Source organism: Phascolarctos cinereus, unplaced genomic scaffold, assembly GCF_003287225.1.
Source record: "Phascolarctos cinereus isolate Bilbo 61053 unplaced genomic scaffold, phaCin_HiC Scaffold_5;HRSCAF=322, whole genome shotgun sequence".
NCBI lineage: Eukaryota > Metazoa > Chordata > Mammalia > Diprotodontia > Phascolarctidae > Phascolarctos > Phascolarctos cinereus.
Window position 1 is genome coordinate 297,746,365 of NW_027555958.1, and position 22,423 is coordinate 297,768,787.

Below are 22,423 nucleotides of genomic sequence, written 5' to 3' on the forward strand. Positions count from 1 at the left end.
TTTGAGTTTAAAATTTTTCTCCCCCTCTCCTTTCCCACCTCCCTCCCCAGACAGCGTGCAATCTGATATAGGCTATACACATACATTCCTATTAAACATATTTTCATGTTAGTGATGTTGTAAAGTAAGAATTAGAACAATAGGAGGAACCACCAGAAAGAGGAAACAAAACACAATAGAAGAAAAAAATAGCAAATCATATGCTTCGATCTGCATTCAAACTCTATAGTTCTTTCTTTGGATGTGGATAGCATTTTCCATCATGAGACTTTTGGAGATGTCTTAGATCCTTGAATTGCTGAGAAAAGCTAAGTCAAAGTTAATCAGCATACAATGTGCCTGTTACCGTGTTCTCCTGGTTCTGCTCACTTCACTCAGCATCAGACCATACAACTCTTTCCAGGTTTTTCTGAGGTCTGCTTGCTCATCATTTCTTATAGCACAATAGTATTCCATTACATTCATATACCACAACTTGTTCAGCCATTCCCCAATTGATGGGCATCCTCTCAATTTCCAATTCTTTGCCACCACAAAAAGAACTGCTATAAATATTTTTGTACACGTGGGTCCTTTTCCCATTTGTATGATCTCTTTGGGATACAGCCCTAGAAGTGCTATTGCTGGGTCAAAGGGAGATTCCACAAATCTTGAGAGGCAGCTGGGGGGCTCCATGGATATAGCATTGGGCGTGGAGTCAGGAAGCCCTGAGTTCAAATCCAGCCTCAGACAGTTACTAGATGTGTGACCTTGCAGAAATCACTTAATCTGTTAGCCTTTCAGTTTCCCCACTTGTAAAATGGGGATAATAATAGCACCTACCTCCCAGGATTGTTGTGAGGGATAAAATAAGAGAATATTTGCAAAGTGCTGTATAAATGCTAGCTATTATAAATGGTATTCCTCCAACAACCCTGTGAGTTCTGGGTCCTAGGTCCATGAACAGATGAATATGATGCATTGTAGTCTCCATGGGAAAGCCTGGTCAAACAAGTATTACAAATATAGTATGTTATAACAATATAACCATAAAACAATATAATAAGTTTTGCTTTATTATTGATGATTTCTCATGGGAATAAAACAGTTCCAGCATCCAGGACCTTTTTCTTACTCGGTCTTAGCTTTTTAGGTCTAGTTTAGACAAGAAGCCATGGTCCAGCCCTGCTACTGACTAGTAGGCATTATTGGGGGTGTTGGTGGTGAAGTGAAATCCTCACAGTTCTTCTTTAACCTCTCACCCCAACTGCACAAAGTCCTCCCTCCCCCACCATCATTTGGCCATATGTCTTTTTTTTTTTTAAAGCAAAAATCACAGATGCTTCTGAAGGTTTCCCATCCTTCCCCTGGTGGGGAGGGAGTATCTGATTCAATCATACACTCTTTGCTTTCGTTAACTAGGGCTGGCTTTTCAGCTTTCTTTTTCTTTATTGCTGATGGGCATCCCTCGTTCCAGACCTAGCCTGGGATATTAACTCGGTTTCAGCCAGCCCATTCATAAATAACCAGTTGTCAGGGATTTTAATGGAAACCCTCTCTAAGCTGTAAATCTTGGCCTCTCAGTCCTATACCCCCCACCTTCATTTCCATCACAATATCACTCCAGTGGGAGCAAGGACTGAAGCAGCAGATTGGTAGGACACTGGGGAGGGAGGTGAAATAAAGATGCAGAAGGTTGGGAGGGGGCAAAGCCTAGGACAATTGGTCTTTCTGAAGCATCTGCTGGGTGACCAGTTGATGGTGGTCGCCTGGGTCCCTTCTGTATTCTCTTCTCCCCATCTCCCTCCCCTTTCCAGGATGGGAAGGTGGTAGTGGTGGGGGGTGTGGTATGGGCAGTTCAGCCCATAGCCTGAGGCAGGGATGGGAAGAAGGGCTTCTGGGTGAGTGACAGATGTGCAGCTGGTTCTACTTTGGGCCCTCTGTTCATCCTATAGTAAATTTCAAAGGCATGTGGCAAAGGGCTTTCATGTCTATGGGGAAAACTGTGTCCTTGCCTCTAGCACCTGGGTCTTTAGTAGTTGAGGCTCTTGGTCCTGGAGATGGTGATGGTGGTGATGATGGGGTGGGGGATTCCTCCTGTACCCCAAGAGGCTGTTCCTGTGAGGGTGCTGTGTTTTACTTTTTAATCTATCAGTCAAAGCATTCTCAATTCATCTGTTCAAAGACCACCTCCTCTAGAAAGTCTTCCCTGAGACGCAGTCCATTCCAACACTGACCTTTCTTCCAAGTTCTAACAAAAACCTCCAGTTGCCTAGGGGATATTTCCATCTGGGTATTTCACTGCCCCCTCAAACCTAACAGTTGCCCCCAAACCAAGTTCATTATTCATTCCAGTTCAATTCAATAAGTATTTGGAAAAGTGCCTATTATGTGTACAGCACTGTACTAGGTAACACAGATGTAAAAACAAAAGTGAAACAGTCAAGAATCTGAAATTCTCCTGGATTATCCTCATCTGTGATCTTCTATTTTGGTCAGTGGCTTCATCATTTAGTGTGCCATATTTGAAAACTTATTCAGAAGTTCTTAGCCTTGGGCTGGTGAAAATATTTTAAAAACATTTTGATAACCGTATTTCAATATATGATTGATGTCCTTTGTACTCCTATTGCATTTTATTTTGTGCATTGAAAGACATTATTTGGAGAAGAGGTTCCAAGAGGTTTGCCACAAAAAAAAGTTTAAGAACCTCGGCCTTAAGTTTAACTTTAGCTCTTCCATCTCCTCCCACATCCAGTTAGTTTTTTGAGCCCTCTCAGTTTTAGCTTTATCAGTTTTTAAAATGCAAGCTTTCCTCTTTTTATAACCACCCTCCCTCCTACCCTCAGGCCCTGATAACTTCTTACTAGAAGATTATCTTATCTGGATGTAATAGTTTGTAAAATTGTCTTTTCACCTTTCCTCTTTCATCCTCCAATTCATTCTTCCCACCACAGATAGACTAATCTTCCTTGTGCATCAATTTGACTATATAGTCTCTCTGTTCAAAACTTCTCTTTAATGTCCACTACAAAAAAAAGCAGGACTGCTCTGTTTGGCCCAGGAGGGTAGAAATAGGAACACTCAATGGATGGAAATTACAGGGAGGCACTTATTTTTGGCTGGGTCGGAATGGAATTGAAACATAAGGAGTGACTTCCTCATAATTAGAATTAGTCTAATGTCTAGTTCCCTAATATACCAAAAACTCTAGGAGGGCGAGGCTGAGTCTGTTCAGTCCTGTCTGACTCCATGATCCCATTTTTTTTTTTTGCAAAGATACTGGAGCGGTTTGCCATTTCCTAAAGATGAGGAACTGACACAAACAGGGTTAATTAACTTGCCCAAGGTCACACAGCTAGTAAGTGTCTTAGGCCTGTTTTGAACTCACCAACAGAAATCTTTCTGACTTTAGGCCTGGCACTCTCTCCACTAGGGCTGGCTGCCCCATGATCTAAACTTTTAATTTTTTCCAAACACCTAGGTAATGAGTGTAAACGCATAGCAGTTTCTTAATACCATATGGTTTAGTGGAAGAGCACTAAACTTGGCGTCAGAACCCTGAGTTAGAGTCCCTTTCCTGGCTCTTATCAGTTTGTGTGTGTGTGTGTGTGTGTGTGTGTGTGTGTGTGTGCATATGTGCCTCATTTTCCTCAATTGTAAAGTGAGTTGAAGAAGGAAATGGTGAAAACTGAGTGTGTCTAAAGGGCAGTTATTTAACCTTGTAGTAAGTTATAAGGAAGGTGATTTGTAAAACTTAAACCACTAACTTTATGATAGAAAGATGGATAAGACTGATGAATGGATGGAGGGATGGATAGAGAGATGAACAGATGAAGGACAAGGGAGGGGAAGAAGAGGAGGAGAAAGGAGAATGAGGGAAGGCGGAGAGACAGAGAGATAGAGATAGAGACAGAGACAGACAGACAAAGACAAAGAGAGAGGCACAGAGACATAGAGAGAGACAGAGACATTTGGTAAGGCTTATTATATTCCAGGTACCATGCTAAGTGTTGGGATTACAAATACAAGCAAAGACAGTCCCTGTCCTCAAAGAGCTTACATTCTACCGAGGAAGACAACAAATAAAGCGGAAAGCGTGACTGGAGGATGTGTGTTGGAAAGTGACTGGTGTCTAAAAAAAAGAATAATAAAGAAACGTAAGCGCTATAGATGCATGCCCTATTACCATGCATGCCCTATTACCATGCATGCCCTATTACCATTTGTCTTCCTCCGCTGCCTAGGGTAAGCCAAGCCCCATTTTGTGTTGGCCCATCTAATGGGAGGGTCAAACTTAATTACATCACAATGTTCCAAGGATGGCGTCACGCCCCCCAGAAAAAGAAGTGTGCATTCCAGGCTGGAAACTTATTTACCCTTTTGCAGAGGGTGGTAGAGTTGAATATTCTGGCCCAGCACGCTGATTGGCTGAACGCCAACCCTGGCCCGGACCCGCCTCCTCTACTCCCGCTACCTTAGCCGGCCTTGCGCTTGCGCACCTGGATTCTTCTCTGTGCAGAGATGCGAATGGGGCTGGGGTTCAGCCTCCCTTCTTTGCTCGCGCTGGTTCTCGAGGATTCTGCGTCCTGGCGTCTCCCGGGACAACCCTCGGTCTCTTCCCAATGGGAGGAAGAGGGCGGTTAATTTATTGGGAAGGGCTGTCAGGAGAAAGGGCCAATCTAGCGCCCGAAATCTGGCTCATGCAAAAGCCACGCTCCTACCCACCCGAACTTGCGGCGACAGCAGAGTGGGTTTGGGGCTGGCAATGGGGCACAACGACACCTTGCATCCCATGGAGTGGGGGAGGGAGGCTGCGTCCACTTTGGCCGAGAGCGATATGGACAGCGGAATGGGGGCGAGCGGAGGCATGAAGAGCCGTGGGTAAGAGCGCCCGTCGCCCACCCTTCTCTGCCCCGGCTGTCCCTGGTGCAGACCACCGTGCCCCCATCCCGCCACGTCCTGATTCTCCGCCCTCCAAGTTCCGTTCCAGCCCCCAAAACTCGTGCAGCCAGTCCCCTTGCATACCTCACCCCTGACCGTAAATGTACTCCCAAACTCACCAGTCTCTCCTCATTCCTTCCACCAGCTTCACTCCTGGTACCCCTACTCTGCTGTCCATTTCTGTAGACCCCTTTAAATACTTGTCTGGCCCTCTTCCTCCCCACATGCCCTTTCTTGACCCACCCCCCACTCCTTTCTCTGAGTCTCAGTTTCCTTATCTGTAAAATGAAGAAGGCTCTTTCAGCCCTAGAGCTATAAATATGAACCCCTTACTCTGGGGTACTCTCCAGCTTCCTTCCAAGACTTCCCAAATCCTTCCATTTCACTGCAGAATAGGGCTTCTGGTGCACTGTGTTCCTTAAGAGTATGAGTCAAAGTCTCCCATGTCCAGGGACCCCCTTGCACCAAATACCTACGCTTCATTTCTTTGGAGGACCCTTCACAGAAGGAGAACTTCAGGCCTTCCTCAATACTCCCTTCTGTCCTCCCTCGCTGGCTTTGCAGTCCCTCACGATGGAGCAAAATCCTTGGAGCCATGATGAAAGCTCTACCATAGATTTGAACCCTAGAAACGGTGGCAAATCCCATTTGTTGCATAACACAACTTAGGCCTTATTGAGAGCAAAGTTGGGCACATAGAGTCACAAAACTAAAAGGGACCTTGGAAATTATGTTGTCTAATGGAGTAAACTAAGGCTAGGAGAGGTTAAATGAGATATCCCAAAATCTTGTTGTTGGCCAAGCTAGTATTAAATGTCAATCAACAAGCAGTTTGTTAAGTTGATACTGGTTGCTAAGCACTATATTAGGCATTGTATATGCAAAGACAAAAATGAAACAGTCGTTGCCCCAAAGGACCTTCCATTCCATGGGGGAGACAAGTACATATAGACATATATATAAAATGAATATGAGATAATTTATTGGGAGTATCAGAAGAGGCTTCATGGAGAAAATGGTGGCACTTAGAACCCTGATTCCCAGTCCAGGCCTCTATTACACAATCCCAGCCAAGCAGTTACATTTTTTTGTCTTACCTGAAGAATTCTCTGATATATACATCCAGCAGGATAAAAAGATGGGCTCTGAGCCACCCTGCAGTATTATTATTGCTCTTGGTGGGTGGCAGTATTATTAATAAGCACTTTATATTGGCAAAGCACTTAAGCAATTACTTAATCCTCCCCATGTTGCTGGTTTCCAATTTTACAGAGGATTGTTCCAGACCTCCTGCTGAATTAGTGGAAGGGCCAGAAATAGAACCCAACATGTTACAAACTTCCAGATCTGAGGTTCATCTCCGTCTCCTGGCATCTGTTGTGTCTCATGTATTGCAACTGCTTTTAAAAAAACTTAAAGCACTTTTCCAGCTGTGACCTCATCAGTCCTTTTGATAACCTTGTAATAGGAGACAGATTAAGGTTAAAGTTTTTATAGTCTCTCTGCTCAGACTTTGTTTTTAAGGGAAAAAGCTGGCATAGAAAAGACACAGTTATTTAGTGCCTATTGCACAGTGAGCCAAAGGCCAAACTTGAAATTAAATTCTAATTTCACAAGCCCCCATCTGCTTTCCAGTAAGGTGCTTTTTTTTTTTCCCACTAGCATCTAGGTGGCACAGTAAAAAGAGCACTGGGGTCTTGAGTCAGGAAGACTTATCTTTGTGAGTTCAAATCTAGCCTCAGACACTTACTAGCTGTATGACCCTGGGCAAGTCACTTAACCCTCTTTACATAAGTGTCCTCATCTGTAAAAATAAGCTAGAAAAGGAAATAGCAAACCACTGAAGTCTCTTTGCCAAGAAAGCCCCAAATGGGGTCACAAAGAGTTGGACATGACTGAACAACAACAAAGGCCTTGAGTTGGACAGCAACGGCCTTTTTTCAGCCTTAGACATTACACATTAGTGCCCTCCAGTCACTCCACAGTAGCTAACTTCACCTTCTTGCTGCTGTGCACACACAAGACCTTCAATTCCTGCCTACAACCGCTTGGAATAAACAGCCTGCTTACATTCACCTCGGAGAGTCTGGTTTCTTTCTGGGTTTAGCTCAAATGCCACTTTCTGCATGAGACCCTTCTGGTCCCCCAGCTAATGCTCCCTCCCCAGCTCCTGCCTCCCCTCCCCCCTCAGCTTAACTTGCATATGCTTTGCTTGTATCTAAATAGAGCAGGTTGTCCCCCTCCTTAGAACGTAATCTCCTTGAGGGCAAGGACTTGTAATGTCTTTGTAATCCCTATTGCCTAGCACCTGCCTGGCGTGTATTGTAATAGGTTAATAAATGCTTCTTGGTATATTGATTTCCAAAGTGTATGTTGTTGGAGGAAAGGGTGTTAGAGTGACCTCCTATGTTAAGAGGCTTTGAGGGGGAGAGGGAAGAATTGAGAACACGTACTAAAATGTGAGACATAAAGAACTGTCCAGTCTGAGCACACGAGAGAGAAAAATGACAGAACAGACATAAGCATTCCGATATCTGATTTACGCCTGCAGCCCTAGAGAACAGAAATGCCCACTTTGGAGGTGAGAAGGAAGAGGAAATGGGGATTAGAATAATAATAGCATTTATATAGCATGCTAAGGTTGGCAAAGCATTGTAGAGAGACTTGTCTCATTGGATCCTCACAACCAACCCCGTGATGTAGGTGCCATTATCATCCCTATTTTACAGATAGGAAACCGCGGCAGACAGAGGATGGTCACACAACTAAGTGTTTTGAAGTAGGATTTGAATTTTAAGTCAACCAGTCATATTGTGGATGGCACAGTAAACTCTTTTTACAATGCTGTTCAATTTCCTGATAAAGCTAATTGCCTAATTTTGGCATTGTGACATTTAATCGGCTTCCTCCTGTAAACTTACCTCATAGACCCACCAAGAAATTGAAACACCTTCTGTTTGTAGGACATCCATATTCATTTTGAAAGAGCTAAATATTTTCCACTTGGTTGGGCCTCCTCCTCCTCCCCCCCAACATGTATAGGGTGTGCAAAGATCATAACAATCTGCTCTTCTTTGGGCATGGAAATGAGCCTCAATCAATGGGATTTGCTTTGGGGTTGTTCTTTGGGTGACAGTGAAAGGTTTGTCCTGTAGCCCCATAGTCATCCACATCCCTTTGTGGGGGCATTTTCAACATAGCTGGTCAGGCTTTTAGAACTCCTTAGCCCGTGCCCAGAGGGGAGAGCAAAACTTACGCTTTTAGGAAAAATAAGCCAGTGACCATAGTCTCATTTATTAGCACCATGCTAAAATGAAGGAAATCATTGGGGTTGCTTTTGTTATCTATCCTGGGTGAATGAGATTGACTGATCCCCATGTAAAGCTGAGCCAAACATTCTTTGAGTTACCAAAACAAGTTGAATATCTTTGGCTGCTGTGGTTACCATTGGTGACACGTATCAGGGGTTGCTTTTCATCTTCCATTAATCTTGCAACTAGTCTCCAGAGTGTGGCTGCATAGGTTTATGGGAATTTGAGTCCAAAGCTACAAGATAGGATATCCTTTTGGACTACATTTCCCATAAGGCTATGTAGCTACTATTCTGAATCCTGGTTATACTCTTAATAATGCTTCATATCCATCATCTCCCAGGAAAGATCAAAGAATCCCAGAATTGGAAAAGACCTTAGTGGTCACTGATGCATGAATTCTTTGAAAGTTTTTCTAGGTACACTGCTAAGAAAACCTCCAGTGTATGTTAACGTGACACTATCATATGAAAAACAACAACAATATATCAGGCAAAGCTGACCTTAGGGCACTGAGCTTTGTGAATTCTTTCACTGCTGTAGGCTCCAAGGAACTGGAGAGTACAAGTCACAGTTGGATTGGAACAAAGCAGGTGGTTCCAGGAAGAAGATCTAGGCAGAAATCCTGTCTCTTCTTTGCAAGGTTTCAGTTCCAATTATGATTCAGATACTTATTAGCTGTGTGACTCTGGGCAAGTCACTTTAACTGCTGTCTGCCTCAGTTTCCTGGTTTGTAAAATGAGGATAATAATAGTACCTTCCTCACCAGGTTGTAGTGAACTCAGGTGGGATAATATGTAGTGTTTTGCAAATAGGGATACATAAATGCTAGTCATTACTACCTTTGTGAACTTGAGAAAATCACTTCTCTCTGGGCCTCAGTTTCCTCTTCTGTATAATGAGAGGTTGGGCTGAACGATCTGTTAGGGTCCCTTCTGGCTCCAAATCTTAGGATTATAAGGTCTAGTATGCTCCCATATTTCCTTACAGTGTGACATATATACAATAGCTCTATTTAATGGTTTGGGTTTTTTTTAGGCTATACATATACATTCCTATTAAATATATTTTCACATTAGTGATGTTGTAAGGCACTTAATGTTTAAAAAAAAAAGCATCTTCTCCCTAGGGAGAGCCTCACTCCTCTTTCCCCACTTCCACAAGAGTGTTAATGTCATGTGGTGCAATGTAATGATCACTGGACTTGGAGTGGGAAACCCTGGGTTCAAATTATGGCTTTGCCACTCACTGTTTGCATGACCTTGGGAGGGTGTTTTTCCACCTCTCTGGGCCTCAGTTTCCTCATCTACAAAATGAAGTGGTTAGTCTAGATGTCCTTGAAGGCCTTTCCCAGTCCCTTAGGTCCCATGATGTCACAATGCTTTTTTTTTTTATTTTTAAGGATTTAAAGTGCTCATAATAATCTGAGGAAATGAGATTGCTTCCACAAACCACACAGGACAGCCACATTAACTGCTAGTCATATTTTCTACAAGTAATCAGCACATGAATCATTGTTGAAACATTTCATTTTATAGCTGCCATGTGCAGGGTGTTTAGCTGTACGAAAAAATAAAATGTTACACAGTCTTTGGGCTCAAAGAGCTTCAAGCCCAGCAGGGGGAAGGGGGGAATATATGTACACAAGTAACTATAATATGCTTTAGAATAAATCCATAGGAAAGACAAGATTTGGGGAGGATCCTTGATCCATAACTGAAAATGACCCTTGAGGCCATTAAGTCCAATTCTATCATTTTAGATATGAGGAAACTGAGACCCCAGGAGATTAAGATGATTTATCTGTGGCCAGACAGGTAATGAGAGTCAGAGGCAGGATTTGAACCCGGTTCTATGACTCTGCAGTAGATGTTCTTTCCACCGTACCATATTGCTTGCCTGGGAACTTCTAGATGGGGGTATCAGAGAAAACTATGTAGAGCAGATGGCACCTGATTTCTGGAAGAAAAGGAATTTACTAGGTGATGTGGAGGTTCTTGTTCAGGCTTGTGTGTTTGTCTTTTTTTTTGATGAGGCAATTAGGGTTAAGTGACTTGCCCAAGTGGCTGGTCTGAGATGTGAACTCAGGTCTTTTTGATTCCAAGGCCAGAGCTCTATCCATTGCGCCATCTAGCTACTCCCTTTGTCCTTTGTTCTTCAAGAGGACCATGACATCAGGGAGGTGATGACATGCCTTGCAATTGACTTTGTTTTGAGTGATTGAGGGCTGTGCAAGGTCACCCCCCCTTACTTTCTCCTCCAGAGCCATCCATCTAGGTCCAGTGGCCAGATATTCATCAGGACCACTGGAGATGTTCAGGATGCAGTGGAAGACCCTGTCCCTTTTAAGCTAAGGTCTTTTCAGTTCTCACTTTCAGTGAGGCAATGCCCATTCAATGAATAGCCCTCTTTAAGAAGTGAGTTATAGGATGGCCCCTTTAATAAAAAAAAAAAATCAAACTGGGAGGGGAAGACCCTCAGGTTGGTGGCCAAAAGAGAAACAGGTACTATTTACATTCACTCTGAGCCAGGAGGGCCCAAAAAATAGCCCTTAAGTGATGCTTGGGCAGGGACTTTTTGTTGTCCTACCTAAGAGGTTCAGGCACTTGAGCAGGGTATGCAAATGCATAGAGGTAGGAGAAGTCAGAATAAGATCCAGCCACTGAGAGTCTTCCACTTGGGTTGAATGAAAGTACTCAAAGCAAGCCGAATGAAGCTAGTTGAGAATGGCGGGTAGGAGCAACATAATCGAGGACCTTGGTTATCAGTTAGGCCAAGGAATTGGTTTTTCCCCTACTAAGACAATGGGTAGCCACTGAAGATTTTGGATGAGAGGCAGTGATATGATCAAATCTATTCAATTCAGCAAGCATTTATTAAGTTCTAACCATAATGCTAGGCACTAGGGATAGATACAAAGACAAAAATCAGTGTAGTCCTTTCATTGGGAGCCCCACAACATGTACACAGATAATGTATATGAAGTTTACATATGCATACATGTGCACATGCAAAATGTAGCTGAAGTAACTTCAGTGAGGAGAGGAGCGCTGACTACCAGTAGGTGGATGGGAATTGGGAAAGGCTCCTTGTTTTAAGTAGGTGGCTCTTGAGCTGAACTTTGGAGGAAATTAGGGATTTGGTCAGGCCAAGAGGAAGAGGGAGAGCATTCCAGCCTTGCGGGCAGTCCTGAGTGGAGAGATGGAATGTTGTGGCATGAGCAAGTAGGTTTGTTTGGCAATAGGAAACCACGGAAACATTTTTTGAGTGGGGGTGAGGGTGGAGAATGACACGCTCAGACCTGCTGCTTTAAGAATATCAGTTTGGCAACAAAGTGTGGTATAGAGAATGGAGAAGAGAGAAATCACGTAGAAGGCTATTAAAATAGTTAACAAGACAAGTCTTCATCTCCTCATGCTCCTTTCCCATATGCCATCCCTGCCACCAATCATATTGCCCTCTTGTGATGTCTCTTCCTCTTTTCCCCATCAGGCTACTCTTTTGGACCAGATTCCACCTGAATAAAAATGTACATGGTGATGGTGATGGGGGCATATAGTGGGATTTACTTACCTCCTTAGGAATGGTTCTGATGTTAATAGTAGCAGGGGAAGGGGGCAATAAACAATTTTACCCCTCTGCCTTTATATTCCAATTTGTATTATATTTACTGGTGGTACCTGTCTTTCCCAATTGACTGAAAGCCTGATTTATCATTGCATTGTGCCTCGTAGACTCTTAATAAGTGTTTGTTGAATGAATGAATATAAAGCAGGATAATAAGGCACAAGAGGCATCCTAACTTTAGGCAGGCAGGGAGGCTGTAGGTCAGAGTCCAAAGAGCAATGGATTGAGAGTCACACACTCTTCATTTGGATCATGGCTCTGCCCCTTACTAGCTATGTGATCTTGGACAGCTTCCCCGCTCTTGGGCCTATTTCCTCATCTATAAAATGGGAGGGTGGTATGCACTAGGTGATTTCTGAGGTTACTCCCAGTTCTCAGTCTATGATTCTCTTGGGCAGGACCAAGGTAACTTGTTTCGTTAGATAAGAAGAGGTAGGAGCGCATCTTTGTTCAGCCTCATTTGTGGCTTTGAATCCCAGCGTCTGGCGACTAGTAGATGTTAAGTGAATTCTTATTGAACTGACAAGAGGAAAGAAAATTCTTTTTTAACCTCAAGTTGTGCCAGGTAATCTCTTGAGATCCTTCTGTAAGCCCAAGGTGGATTCTAGCAGCAGGTTTATCCAATAGTGCCATCAGTGAGACTGAATTCTCTGTGTATCTATGGAAGCCAAAGAAAGGCCAGTGATACAGGCGAGAATGGGAAGGGAAAAAAATAAAAGAGATGGAAATAATAGAAGAGGATAGTAGAGAGATAGAAAGAGGAAGGAAGCTTACAGGTGATAGAAGCTTGACTTTTTTTTTCCTTTTCTTTTCTCTTGACACCTGTCCACTTAGGCAAGGACTAGAGAGGGAGAGGGAACAGAGCCCATCCCAAATTGAAGAGGCTGGCATGAGGGTCAGTTTCCTTACCTCAGGTTAGCATTAACCTTTAGGTAAACAGAGCCTCTCCTCAGCTCAGTAAATACCAGCTCCTTGCACTGAGAGCAGAGCTCAAGGTATCTCTCCGAGAAAGTAAGGCAAGGTAAAGATTTCTTATCCTTCACTTCTTTTTGAATGTGACTCAGAATTTACCTGGTCATAAAGAGGACCTGAGTACTGGCTATAGAAGTAGATGACCTGGTTTATCCATCTCTGTCACCACTAGTGTGGCTTCGGCAAATCATTTAAGCTCTCTGGGCCTCAGTTTCCATATTTGTGACATGAGGGGATAGGAAGAGGGGAATTTTCCACTTCTAAATCTGGGATCATAGGATCATATGGTCCTGTGGCCTGTGGGATTTAGGTTTCATCTGTTAGTTTATTGGCCCAAGTTGCTTTTCTGGTTGGAATAGATAAGGCCGTCTAAGCTGTTTTTGGTACAGGTAACAGCCCTCATCCACAACAGTTTTGTGTTCTAACAGAAAATCCAATCTGGCTTCTTTCATTCCTACTTTCCATCACAAGGTTATTGTGAGGAAGCTGTTAGACAAAGTGAGACTTCATGAGACCACAGACTCTGTCTTTTTTCAACTTTGCCTCCTTTGGGCACCTCCAGAATCAGTGTCCTGGACCTGGAGTCCACTGCCCTGGGTTCAAATCCTGGGTCTGCCATTTACTACCTGAGTGTCCTTGGCCAAATCATTTGACTTCCCTGGGCCTCATTTTCTGCATCTGTAAAAAAACGAGAGGGTTGGATTTGATGACCTCTAAGAGCCCCTCCAGCTTCAAATCTCTGATCTTGCATTTTGCTTGGCATGTGAGAGTGGTTAATAAATCAATGTTTATTGAATTAATTTATCAAGTAAGACAGACAATCTATATGAAAATGGGTATAAAACACTATACAAATGTAAGGGATTATTAATAAAATCTGCTAATGCAGGTGGGTGAGCAGGGAAGGGAATATAAAAGGGGCTCTCATCATTGATCTGAGAGAGTCCATCCTGGAAGAAGAAAGGGGGTAAGTATACAGTGAGGTAAATGGCGTTAGGGGCCAGAGTATATACTAGGATGCTGAGAAGAGAGGTGGAGGAGGGATTAGATTGGATCTAGAGAGTTTGAGTAGAAAGGTAAGGAGAATGGTGAGGGATTGGTGAGGGAGCCTGGATTTTAAACCTGCCCCTGGGCTTAATAATGTAAGAAGCCTAGTGCAGGCCCCGGAGAAGACAAAGGGTATAAATACTGCTGAGTAAGTTACATGCTGTACTTGGGATGCATCTGAAGAACAGACGCAGATCCTCTGTCAAAGAACTCACATATGATTGGGAACACAAGGCAAACCAGCTTGGGATTAGCTGAAATACATAACTAATGTTTTCTAAGTTGTCTGAGAGAGACAAAGGTTGGAGATTGTGTTGGCTCGTTAGGGAATGGATGGGGCTGACCTAGGATTGCTCTTTGGATCGGGCTCAGAACTGTAATAAAAGTGGTGTGTGTTGGGTGGGGGTGGAGGCAGGGGAGGAAGGTGAGATTCAGGTATTTGGTGGGAGTTTGTAGTTGTAGGATAATCTGTCCAAAGATTTGGGAGCAGGGAGACCAAGGCCTGGTAGCAGGAAATTGTCAGATATAGCCAGGTGGTACAGTGGATAGAGCACCAGCCTTGGAGTCAGGAGGACCTGAGTTCAAATCTGGACTCAGACACATAACACTCACTAGCTGTGTGGCTCTGGGCAAGTCACATAACCCCAACTGCCTCACAAAAAAAAAAGTAGTTAAAAAAAAGTCAGTTTGACTCACCACAAGGACTCTATAATTTAATATTTAATTTTTTCCTAATTACATGTAAAAACAATGTTAACATTCTTTTTTTTTTTAATTTTGGAGTCTAAATTCTACCACAAGGACTCGAAAGCAAAGCTTAGGGAGATATGCTAGGAGTTTTAGAGGTGAATGAAGTAAGAATGAATAATAACTTTATCATAGATCCTATTGGGGTAGGTTCCATGCCACTAGGTAGCATTAACTTTCAAGCCAGCACCCTACTCACTCTCTTAGTGGTCTCTTTGGGGCTTTAAAAAGTTAACAGATTTCCTCGGAGCACCTAATTGTACACTCTGGGAATAACTGCCTCACCTGGCAGGGCACAGAACTTGCCTCCTGTGTTGCAGTATCCAACCTGGCACAGTCTCTGCCTAGTAGGGAGAGCTTGTTTACCTGTTGCCACCATGCATCGGAAGGTTTCAGCCTACTCTGCAGGGTCACAGGAGAGAAGAGCCAGGCCTGGGGTTGGTTGGCTGACTCCCTAGGGTCATACAGCTAGCAACGAAAGGAGGAATCGGTCCCCATTTTGAGCCTGCACCAGCAGAGTGCTGGAGATCTTGCAACATTAACCTCTCACTCTGGTGTTGGGGATGCTCTTGCCATCTAAATGAACGAGGAAGGGGGTCCCTCTGGAGGTGGGTTCATGTAACTGCTCTCCACTTGTCCAGTATCCCCACTTTTGTTCTTTTCCCAGAACTCCATCCCCAGAGATGTCACAGTTCCTGGCCTTGGAAGAAGTGGAACTGGGAGAGTCCAATGAGAGGGAGGACATCTCTGTAGAGGGAGAAGCAAGAAGGCACATTACCCTGGCTTTTGTTGAGAAAGATCCTGGGGTATCCTTGCAGAAGTGTTCTTCTCAGCATCAGAACAAGAAGAAGAAGAAGAGAAGGAGGTTAGAAATGGAGGATGGAAAGTGGGAGTGGGGAGGGTGGACTGAGGAGACAAGAACCTCAGAAAAGGAGATGCGCCCCATGGAGCTTAGAGCCTGGGGAGAGCTGCCTGCTATAAAGAGGGAGGATGCAGAAAGAGAGGGGATTGATAGGAGACAAGTTTTATGTAAAAGCCTCTCCATTATCTGCTTTAATGAAGGCAGTGGGGTCAAACTCAACTAGAAACGGGGAGCCACTGGACTGGCTCCCTGTGGAGGCCTATTCACATAGAAAACCACATATTAACATTATCTACGTTCTTTGGTATTATTATTTATTTGTTAAATATTTCCCAATTACATTTTAAACTGGTTCCTGCTATTCTCCAGGCAGTGTTTGACGTCTCTGGCATAGATAATCTAAAAGGTAGCTAACCCCACAACTATTTCTATTCAGTGTTAGAACATGGCTTTTTTTTTCTTTTGTAATTTCTTGCAAATAAATGTTGTCTCTCATGCTGGGAATTCCTACCATTTTGAATAAAATAACAAAGGTGTGCTCTGATGATCTGAGTTACTGAATCTGATGTGTGCTGTCCTGTGCCTCCTCCTCCATTTGGCAGCGGAGCCCTTGGACTCTTTCTGACGCCTCCTTCCTTTGGGGATGTGGGGCGAAAAGGGAGGCAATGAATTATATTTTTAAAAAGATCTTTAATTCTAGCTCTTACCTTTCTTTTCCCCCCGCTATCTTTCTATAGATATAAGAGAAATAGCACTTCGGTAATAGAGACAAGATTTGCCACAGGTGTAATAAAAATTTCCGCCTGATAGATCATATACCTTTATGGTACATATTCTGATAACAGCCGTGTCTCCATTGGACCTGTGGAATATCCTGCAGTGGAAACTGGGGAAACTAGTTTCAGTACAGTAAGGAATCAAGTAGCCCTGAAAACTCAGGTTTGAAGGACCCCCTCCCTCCCAGCCATGGATGGAATATTTTCTGATACTGCTCACTGATTTGTGGGTCTTGCCATCTCGTGGTCCTTTTTGGTTTCTCTGTCTCTGTCTTGCTGCTTTCTTTCTTCTCTTTTCCAGATGATGGGTGATCAATCTGTCTAGTTGCCGATACGATAGTGGTGAGCATTTTGTGTCTGGGGAACAAAGTTTGGTTGGTGAGCCACTGAATTCCTTGGAAGGGCAAGATTGCATTTTCATTCATCCTGAAGGATACAAGGAAGTCGTGTCTAACTCTTTGTGACCCCATATGGGGTTTTCTTGGCAAAGACACTGGAGTGGTTTGCCATTTCCTTCTCCAGTTCATTTTTATGTATGAGAAAATTGAAGCGAATAGTTAAGTGACCTGTCCACCCTGCTAGTGAGCGTCTGAAGCCAGATTTGAACAGTATCCACTGCACCACCTAGCTGCCTCCCTTCTCATTGTCTAGGCTAAATATCCAGGGGACTGGAAATCTGGTCTCCCAAGATGCCTGGTTTCCAACAAGGGAGGCCAAGAATACACAACTTCTACATACCTTATACCTCCAGCTGACATGTCAGCTGTAACAGCAGCTTTGAGGCATATGTGGTGTGAGGTCATGACCATGAAGGGAGAGGGGAGACATCTGTCACCCTTGCATGTCCCATTCAACAGTTTTTTTGCCTTTGCCTTTTTATAGCACTCTCTGTAGATTAGCAGCAAGTACAGCTAATCTGAAAACAGTGGACATTCTGAAAATTAACAATATTCTGTAATAAAGCATACGGTAATCTTTTTTCCCCCAGACATTTTGCCATCCTAATTAAGTTTTTTTCAGACTTAGGATCATAAATCTCAATCCAGAAGGGACTTAGAGATCATCTAGTCCAATCCCTTTATTTTACAAGTGAGGAAACTGAGGTCCAAAGATGTTAAATGATTTGCCCAATGTCATGCAGATGCTTTGTGGCAGAGTCAGGATTAGAACCCAGGTCCTCTTGACACCAAGTCCAAGGCCTATTCCACTGTGCTACAATTAATTTGTGTGCTCTGAGTATTCAGTAAACAGTATTTAGAAACTGTTCAGTTTGTTCTCTGTAGCAAAGATAAGCCATGAATTTAGAGTGAGGTTTGCCACAGATAAGCCACGCATGCTGTGTTCTTCAATATTTTGTACCCATCCCATTTGCCATCAGTGGTGGTACCAGCCTCAGGCAAGGGGAGAGAGGGTGGCTGTAAGAAACAGAGAGCACAAGGTACAGATAGATGGTGCAATGGGTAGAACACCGGCCCTAGAGTCAGGAGCTGAGTTCAAATTTGGCCTTAGACATTAGCTGTGTGATCCTGGACAAGTCTCTTAATCCCGATTGCCTAAAAAAAAAAAAAGAAAAGACAAAGAAAAAAAAGAGCAGACAGTGCCTGGCTTGCTTGACACCAGGTAGGTCTTCTCTTATTCTGCTTCATGGTCTGATGTGCTCTCATTTCTGTATCTGTGATGCAGTTCGTCGGGCAGCCAGACTTTATGGCTTGCGTGAGGGAGGAGACCACGATGACTGGACCCTTTACTGGACAGACTTCTCAGTTTCCCTAGATCGAGTAATGGAAATGAAGAATTACCAGGTACTGGAGCCCGAATCAGTCCCCAGTGTGGGGGGAGCATCTGCTCCGGGGAGCAGGGGGAATCTGGCCCTGAGCCCGAGCACTGTGAACACTGGTTCCTTGCGTGGGGGAGTTTTCATTTCCTTCTCGGAGGTGAGGTTGGAGCTCATGCCTTCTAGCTTTCTTTGCAGAAGATCAACCACTTCCCTGGAATGAGTGAAATCTGCCGAAAGGACCTGCTGGCCAGGAATATGAGTCGTATGATAAAGCTTTTCCCTAAAGAATTCCATTTTTTCCCCAAAACGTGGTGTCTTCCGGCAGAGTAAGTGTCTCCTTGTGCTTTCTCTCCTACTTTGGTCTTCCAAGCTTTTCTTTCTCTTTTATCAGTCAATCAATGTTAGTAAGAAGTGTCAGTTAGTGAGCGTTTATTAAGCACCTACCAGGTACGATGCGCTGTGCTGGGCTGTGGAGACACAAAGACAAGAAAGAACCATTCCCCGCCCTCGAAGGGCTAATATTCCAATGGTGGACACAACTTGCAAGTATATGGCTACATACAAAAACCATGCAAAACAGAGACAAGGTAATGTTAGTGGGGGAGGCACCAGCTACTGGAGGGACTAGGAAAGGCCTCCTGAAGGCTGAGTCTTGAAGGAAACCCAGGATTCCAAGAGGCAGAGGCAAGGAGACAGACAGATCAGAGATGGAATACTGCATGTGAGGAACAACAAGAAGGCCTGTTTAATTTGAGTTGTGCTTGAGTTGTTTCAGTCATGCCCAATCTCTGCGACCCCATTTGGGCTTTTCTTGGCAAAGATACTGGAATGGTTTGCCATTTCTTTTTCCAGCTCATTTTACAGATGAGGAAACTGAGGCCAACAGGGTTAAGTGACTTGCCCAGGGTCACACAGTAAGTGTCTAAGGTCACACTGGAATGCAGGTCCTCCTGATTCCAGGCCCAGCATTCTGTACACCATGGCGCTATTAGTGACCCTATGGGCATTGGATTGTAGGGTCCTAGATTTAGAGTTGGAAGGGGCCTTAGGGGCTGTGTTATACAGCCGCCAACCAAGGCAAACAGGGTGAAGTGACTTGCCCAGGGTCACACAGCTAGTCATTGTTTGAGGCCAGATTCGAAGATGAGTCTTCCTGACTCCAGGCCTGGCCTGCTATCAACTGTGCCACCTCGCTGCCCAGTAAGTGCTTAACAAAAGCCAGCTATTATTAATTCTAAACCCAGGAGCCTTTCCTGCTTGCTTAAGAGGAGGGAAAAAATTTATAACAGATCTCAAGCATTTTGCAAACCTTTAAGTGCTATATAAATGTTAGTGATCACTTTATTATGATTATTATCTTATCAAAGCCATTGCCTTCCACAGTTTTAATCTGTTTTATTTTTAATAAAGAGTTGGCCTTAGTTTGAGCTGTATCACCAGCTAATATACTTCTCATTTCATATTTCCTCTCTACTCACCTTGGTAGTTGGGGTGATTTGCAGAACTATAGCAGGTCAAAAAAATTTAAGACATTTATCTGTAAGCCGGACTCTGGCTGCCAAGGGAAAGGCATATTTGTTACGCGGTCTGTGAAAGATATCAAGCCAGGAGAAGATATGATCTGCCAGCTCTATATATCAAAGGTAATTTTTTTAAAAAAAACTGGTTATTTATAATTGTTGCGTCCTTATTGTTTGATTTCTGCTGTGCGATGTGTGGAAGAAGACCGAGAGCCTGCTTTAGGGGCATCCATCTGTTCAGTGAACCGAGGATGCTCACGTGTGCCTGAGTCAGAGCCTGGAATCTCCCTTATATACATGACACTCACTGTCAGACTGAGCTATCCCACACTGACAAACTGGGGCAAAAGAGACAGTTCACAGGATCAAGAATTTAGAGTTGAGAGGGACCTTGGAGGTCTTTGACTCTAACCCTCTGATTTTACCATCTAGGAAATGGAGGCCCAAAAAGGTTATGTATTTTACCTGGGGCCACAGAAATTAGTGAGTGTCTTAGCAGGATTAAGGATTAGCAGGACCAGTCTTTCTGAGTCATTAACCACTGTGCCAAGTAGTAAGAGAATTTCTTTTCTCTTGTTTTCAGTAATTCTCTTGTCTCTTGTCAGGCTGAGGATGAGAATCCCACCGAAGAATACCTAGCTCCCCAGTTCATAGATCTGAGAGTCATTAACCACTGTGCCACCTAGTGAGAGAATTTCTTTTCTCTTCTTTTCAGTAATTCTCTTGTCTCTTGTCAGGCTGAGGATGAGAATCCCACTGAAGAATACCTAGCTTCCCAGATCATGCATCTGAGAGTGGCATAAAATCACATAGGAGTGGGAGAATTGTATTTTTCTCAATAGGAATGGCCAGTAGACATTTTTTTCTTTTTTAAAAAGGAAATCATTGATATGTTTTGTTTTGAAACGTTAGACATTGCCCAGCATTCACCTAAACACACTGCTTTACAAAGTATGTTATCCAAAGAGCAGTTTATCAATTGTTAACAGAATGGATAATGTTCAGTCATTTGCAGTTGTGTCAGATTCTTTGTGACCCCATTTGGAGTTTTCTTGGCAGAGGTGCTGATGTGGTTTGCCATTTCCTTCTCCAGCTCATTTTTTACAGATGACTGAACTGAGGCAAACAGGGTGAAGTGACTGGCCCAGGGTCACACAGCTACTAAGTGTCTAAGGTCACCCCTGAACTCAGGTCCTCCTGATTCCAGGCCCAGTGTTCTGTGCACTGTGGTGCCACCTAGCGGCCCCTCTGGGCATTGGCTAGGAGCCTAGATTTAGAGCTGGGAGGGACCTGAGAGGCCATGTTGTACCACCCCATCATTTTCCAGATGGGGATATCGAGGCCCACAGAGGCAAAGTAAATCTGCCCAAGGTCAGATTGTGAGCAAATGGCAGACCTGGGATTCAAGTCCAAGTCGTCAGGATGCAAAGGGGGACTGTGAGGACCATAGCCTTTAATTTTGTCAGTCTCCTTCCTTCAGACTAGCATTGACCATTGTACTTCTCCAGAGCTGTGTTGACTCTTCACGTCAATCTTATTTACATTGTTGTAGCCATTGTGCATATTATTCTTTCATCTCTGTTGTCTTCACTTTATACAAAGTTGTCTTCCCACATTTCACTAATTTTTTTTCATATTTGTCATTTTTATAGTACAGTGATATTCCATCATATTATCATAATCTGTTAATTCCCAGTCATGAGATATCATAGCTTTATAGCTTGAAGGCACCTGAGAGGCCAAATTAGTCCAGTTCTCCCATTCTACAGATGAGGCACTGAGGCTGAGAGAGGTTAAATGATTAAAAAACAATTTTTTTTGAGGTTAAGTGATTTGTCCAGGGTCACACAGTGGTCAAACATCGGAGGGGAGATTTGAATTCAGGTCTGCCTTTGGACATATAATCTGTCTCTAGCTTTTTATTATCTCCAGATAATGCTGCCGTGAACATTTTTATCTTCAAGCATTTTACTAGGATATAATCCTAGCAGTAGAATCCCTGGGTTAAAGAATTAGACAGTTTTTCTTTCCTTCACGTCTTTTTACAGTACATTCCAGAGGGAAATAGTGCTGAAGAGTGATGGCATCTTGTATTTGTACACAGATATTTTCCCCCAAAGGTCTCCTCTGCTCAGCGTAGTCTCAAACATCTTTGTGAGAGGGGTAGGCACACCATTTGAGACAGACACCCTAACAAACGTTGAGCTTGGGTGCCTTGTCCAGATTCACCCGAGAAGTTAGGAGCAAAGCTTTGGTCATCTGACGTCCACCAGCCCTGGTCCATCTCCAAGAATGGGCCTGAGAGGAAGGCAGCGGTGAACTTCAGTTTCTCCCAAGTCACCTGTCTGGTTTCTGTTTTCTTCTCTCCTTTAGCCTTTTATTATTGATGGCTTCAAGTTTGACCTTCGCATTTATGTGTTAGTGACCTCCTGCGATCCGCTCAGGATCTTTGTCTACAAGGAGGGCCTAGCTCGGTTTGCCACCACCTCTTATTCTAACCCTTCTTCAGAAAACTTGGTGAGTAAGGGCACTGCATCCTGTCCAACTGTTCGTGTCAGGCATAAGCTCAAATACAAGGTCGGCCCATTGAAAGATGACCCAATTCAAATCTGTCTTTCCCTACCTGCTGTGTTAATTTAGCACCTTCTGCCTAAAGGTTCCAGCGTACAGTCCCAGGGAGAGTCCACCCCTGGATTCAGTCAAAGGGCTGCACTTGAAGACCTTTGAGGTCATGGGTTCTCCACCCCTGGTCCATCCCATACAGCCTTTGGGTGGAGGCCATCCTGGAGGCAAGGGAGTACACTAGGACTTCCCTTTCACTGTCCGTCCCTCTTCACTTCAGTAGGATATAAAGCTAATAC

The 22,423-nt window shown here is 43.8% G+C and overlaps 2 protein-coding genes across 3 annotated transcripts in view; both read left to right on the forward strand.

The window, feature by feature from the left end:
* Window positions 1–4,414: 4,414 nt before the first annotated feature.
* Window positions 4,415–16,260, forward strand: LOC144457690 (uncharacterized; the record flags this gene model as incomplete). Its single annotated transcript, XM_078155753.1, has 2 exons — window positions 4,415–4,863; window positions 15,295–16,260. Coding segments are annotated over 2 exons (867 nt in total), but the record flags the coding sequence as incomplete, so codon positions are not given.
* The window catches only part of TTLL6 (tubulin tyrosine ligase like 6), a 47,771-nt gene continuing 41,608 nt past the window's right edge, over window positions 16,261–22,423 (forward strand). Inside the window, exons 1-5 of one of the 2 annotated variants that reach the window (XM_020997616.2) lie at window positions 16,261–16,607; window positions 17,949–18,067; window positions 18,238–18,368; window positions 19,529–19,685; window positions 21,936–22,079. In XM_020997616.2, the coding sequence (XP_020853275.2) occupies window positions 18,047–18,067; window positions 18,238–18,368; window positions 19,529–19,685; window positions 21,936–22,079 (453 nt within the window). In that variant the 5' untranslated portion in view covers window positions 16,261–16,607; window positions 17,949–18,046. The remainder of the gene's footprint in view (window positions 16,608–17,948; window positions 18,068–18,237; window positions 18,369–19,528; window positions 19,686–21,935; window positions 22,080–22,423) is intronic. The other variant, XM_078155997.1, reaches the window with a different exon arrangement.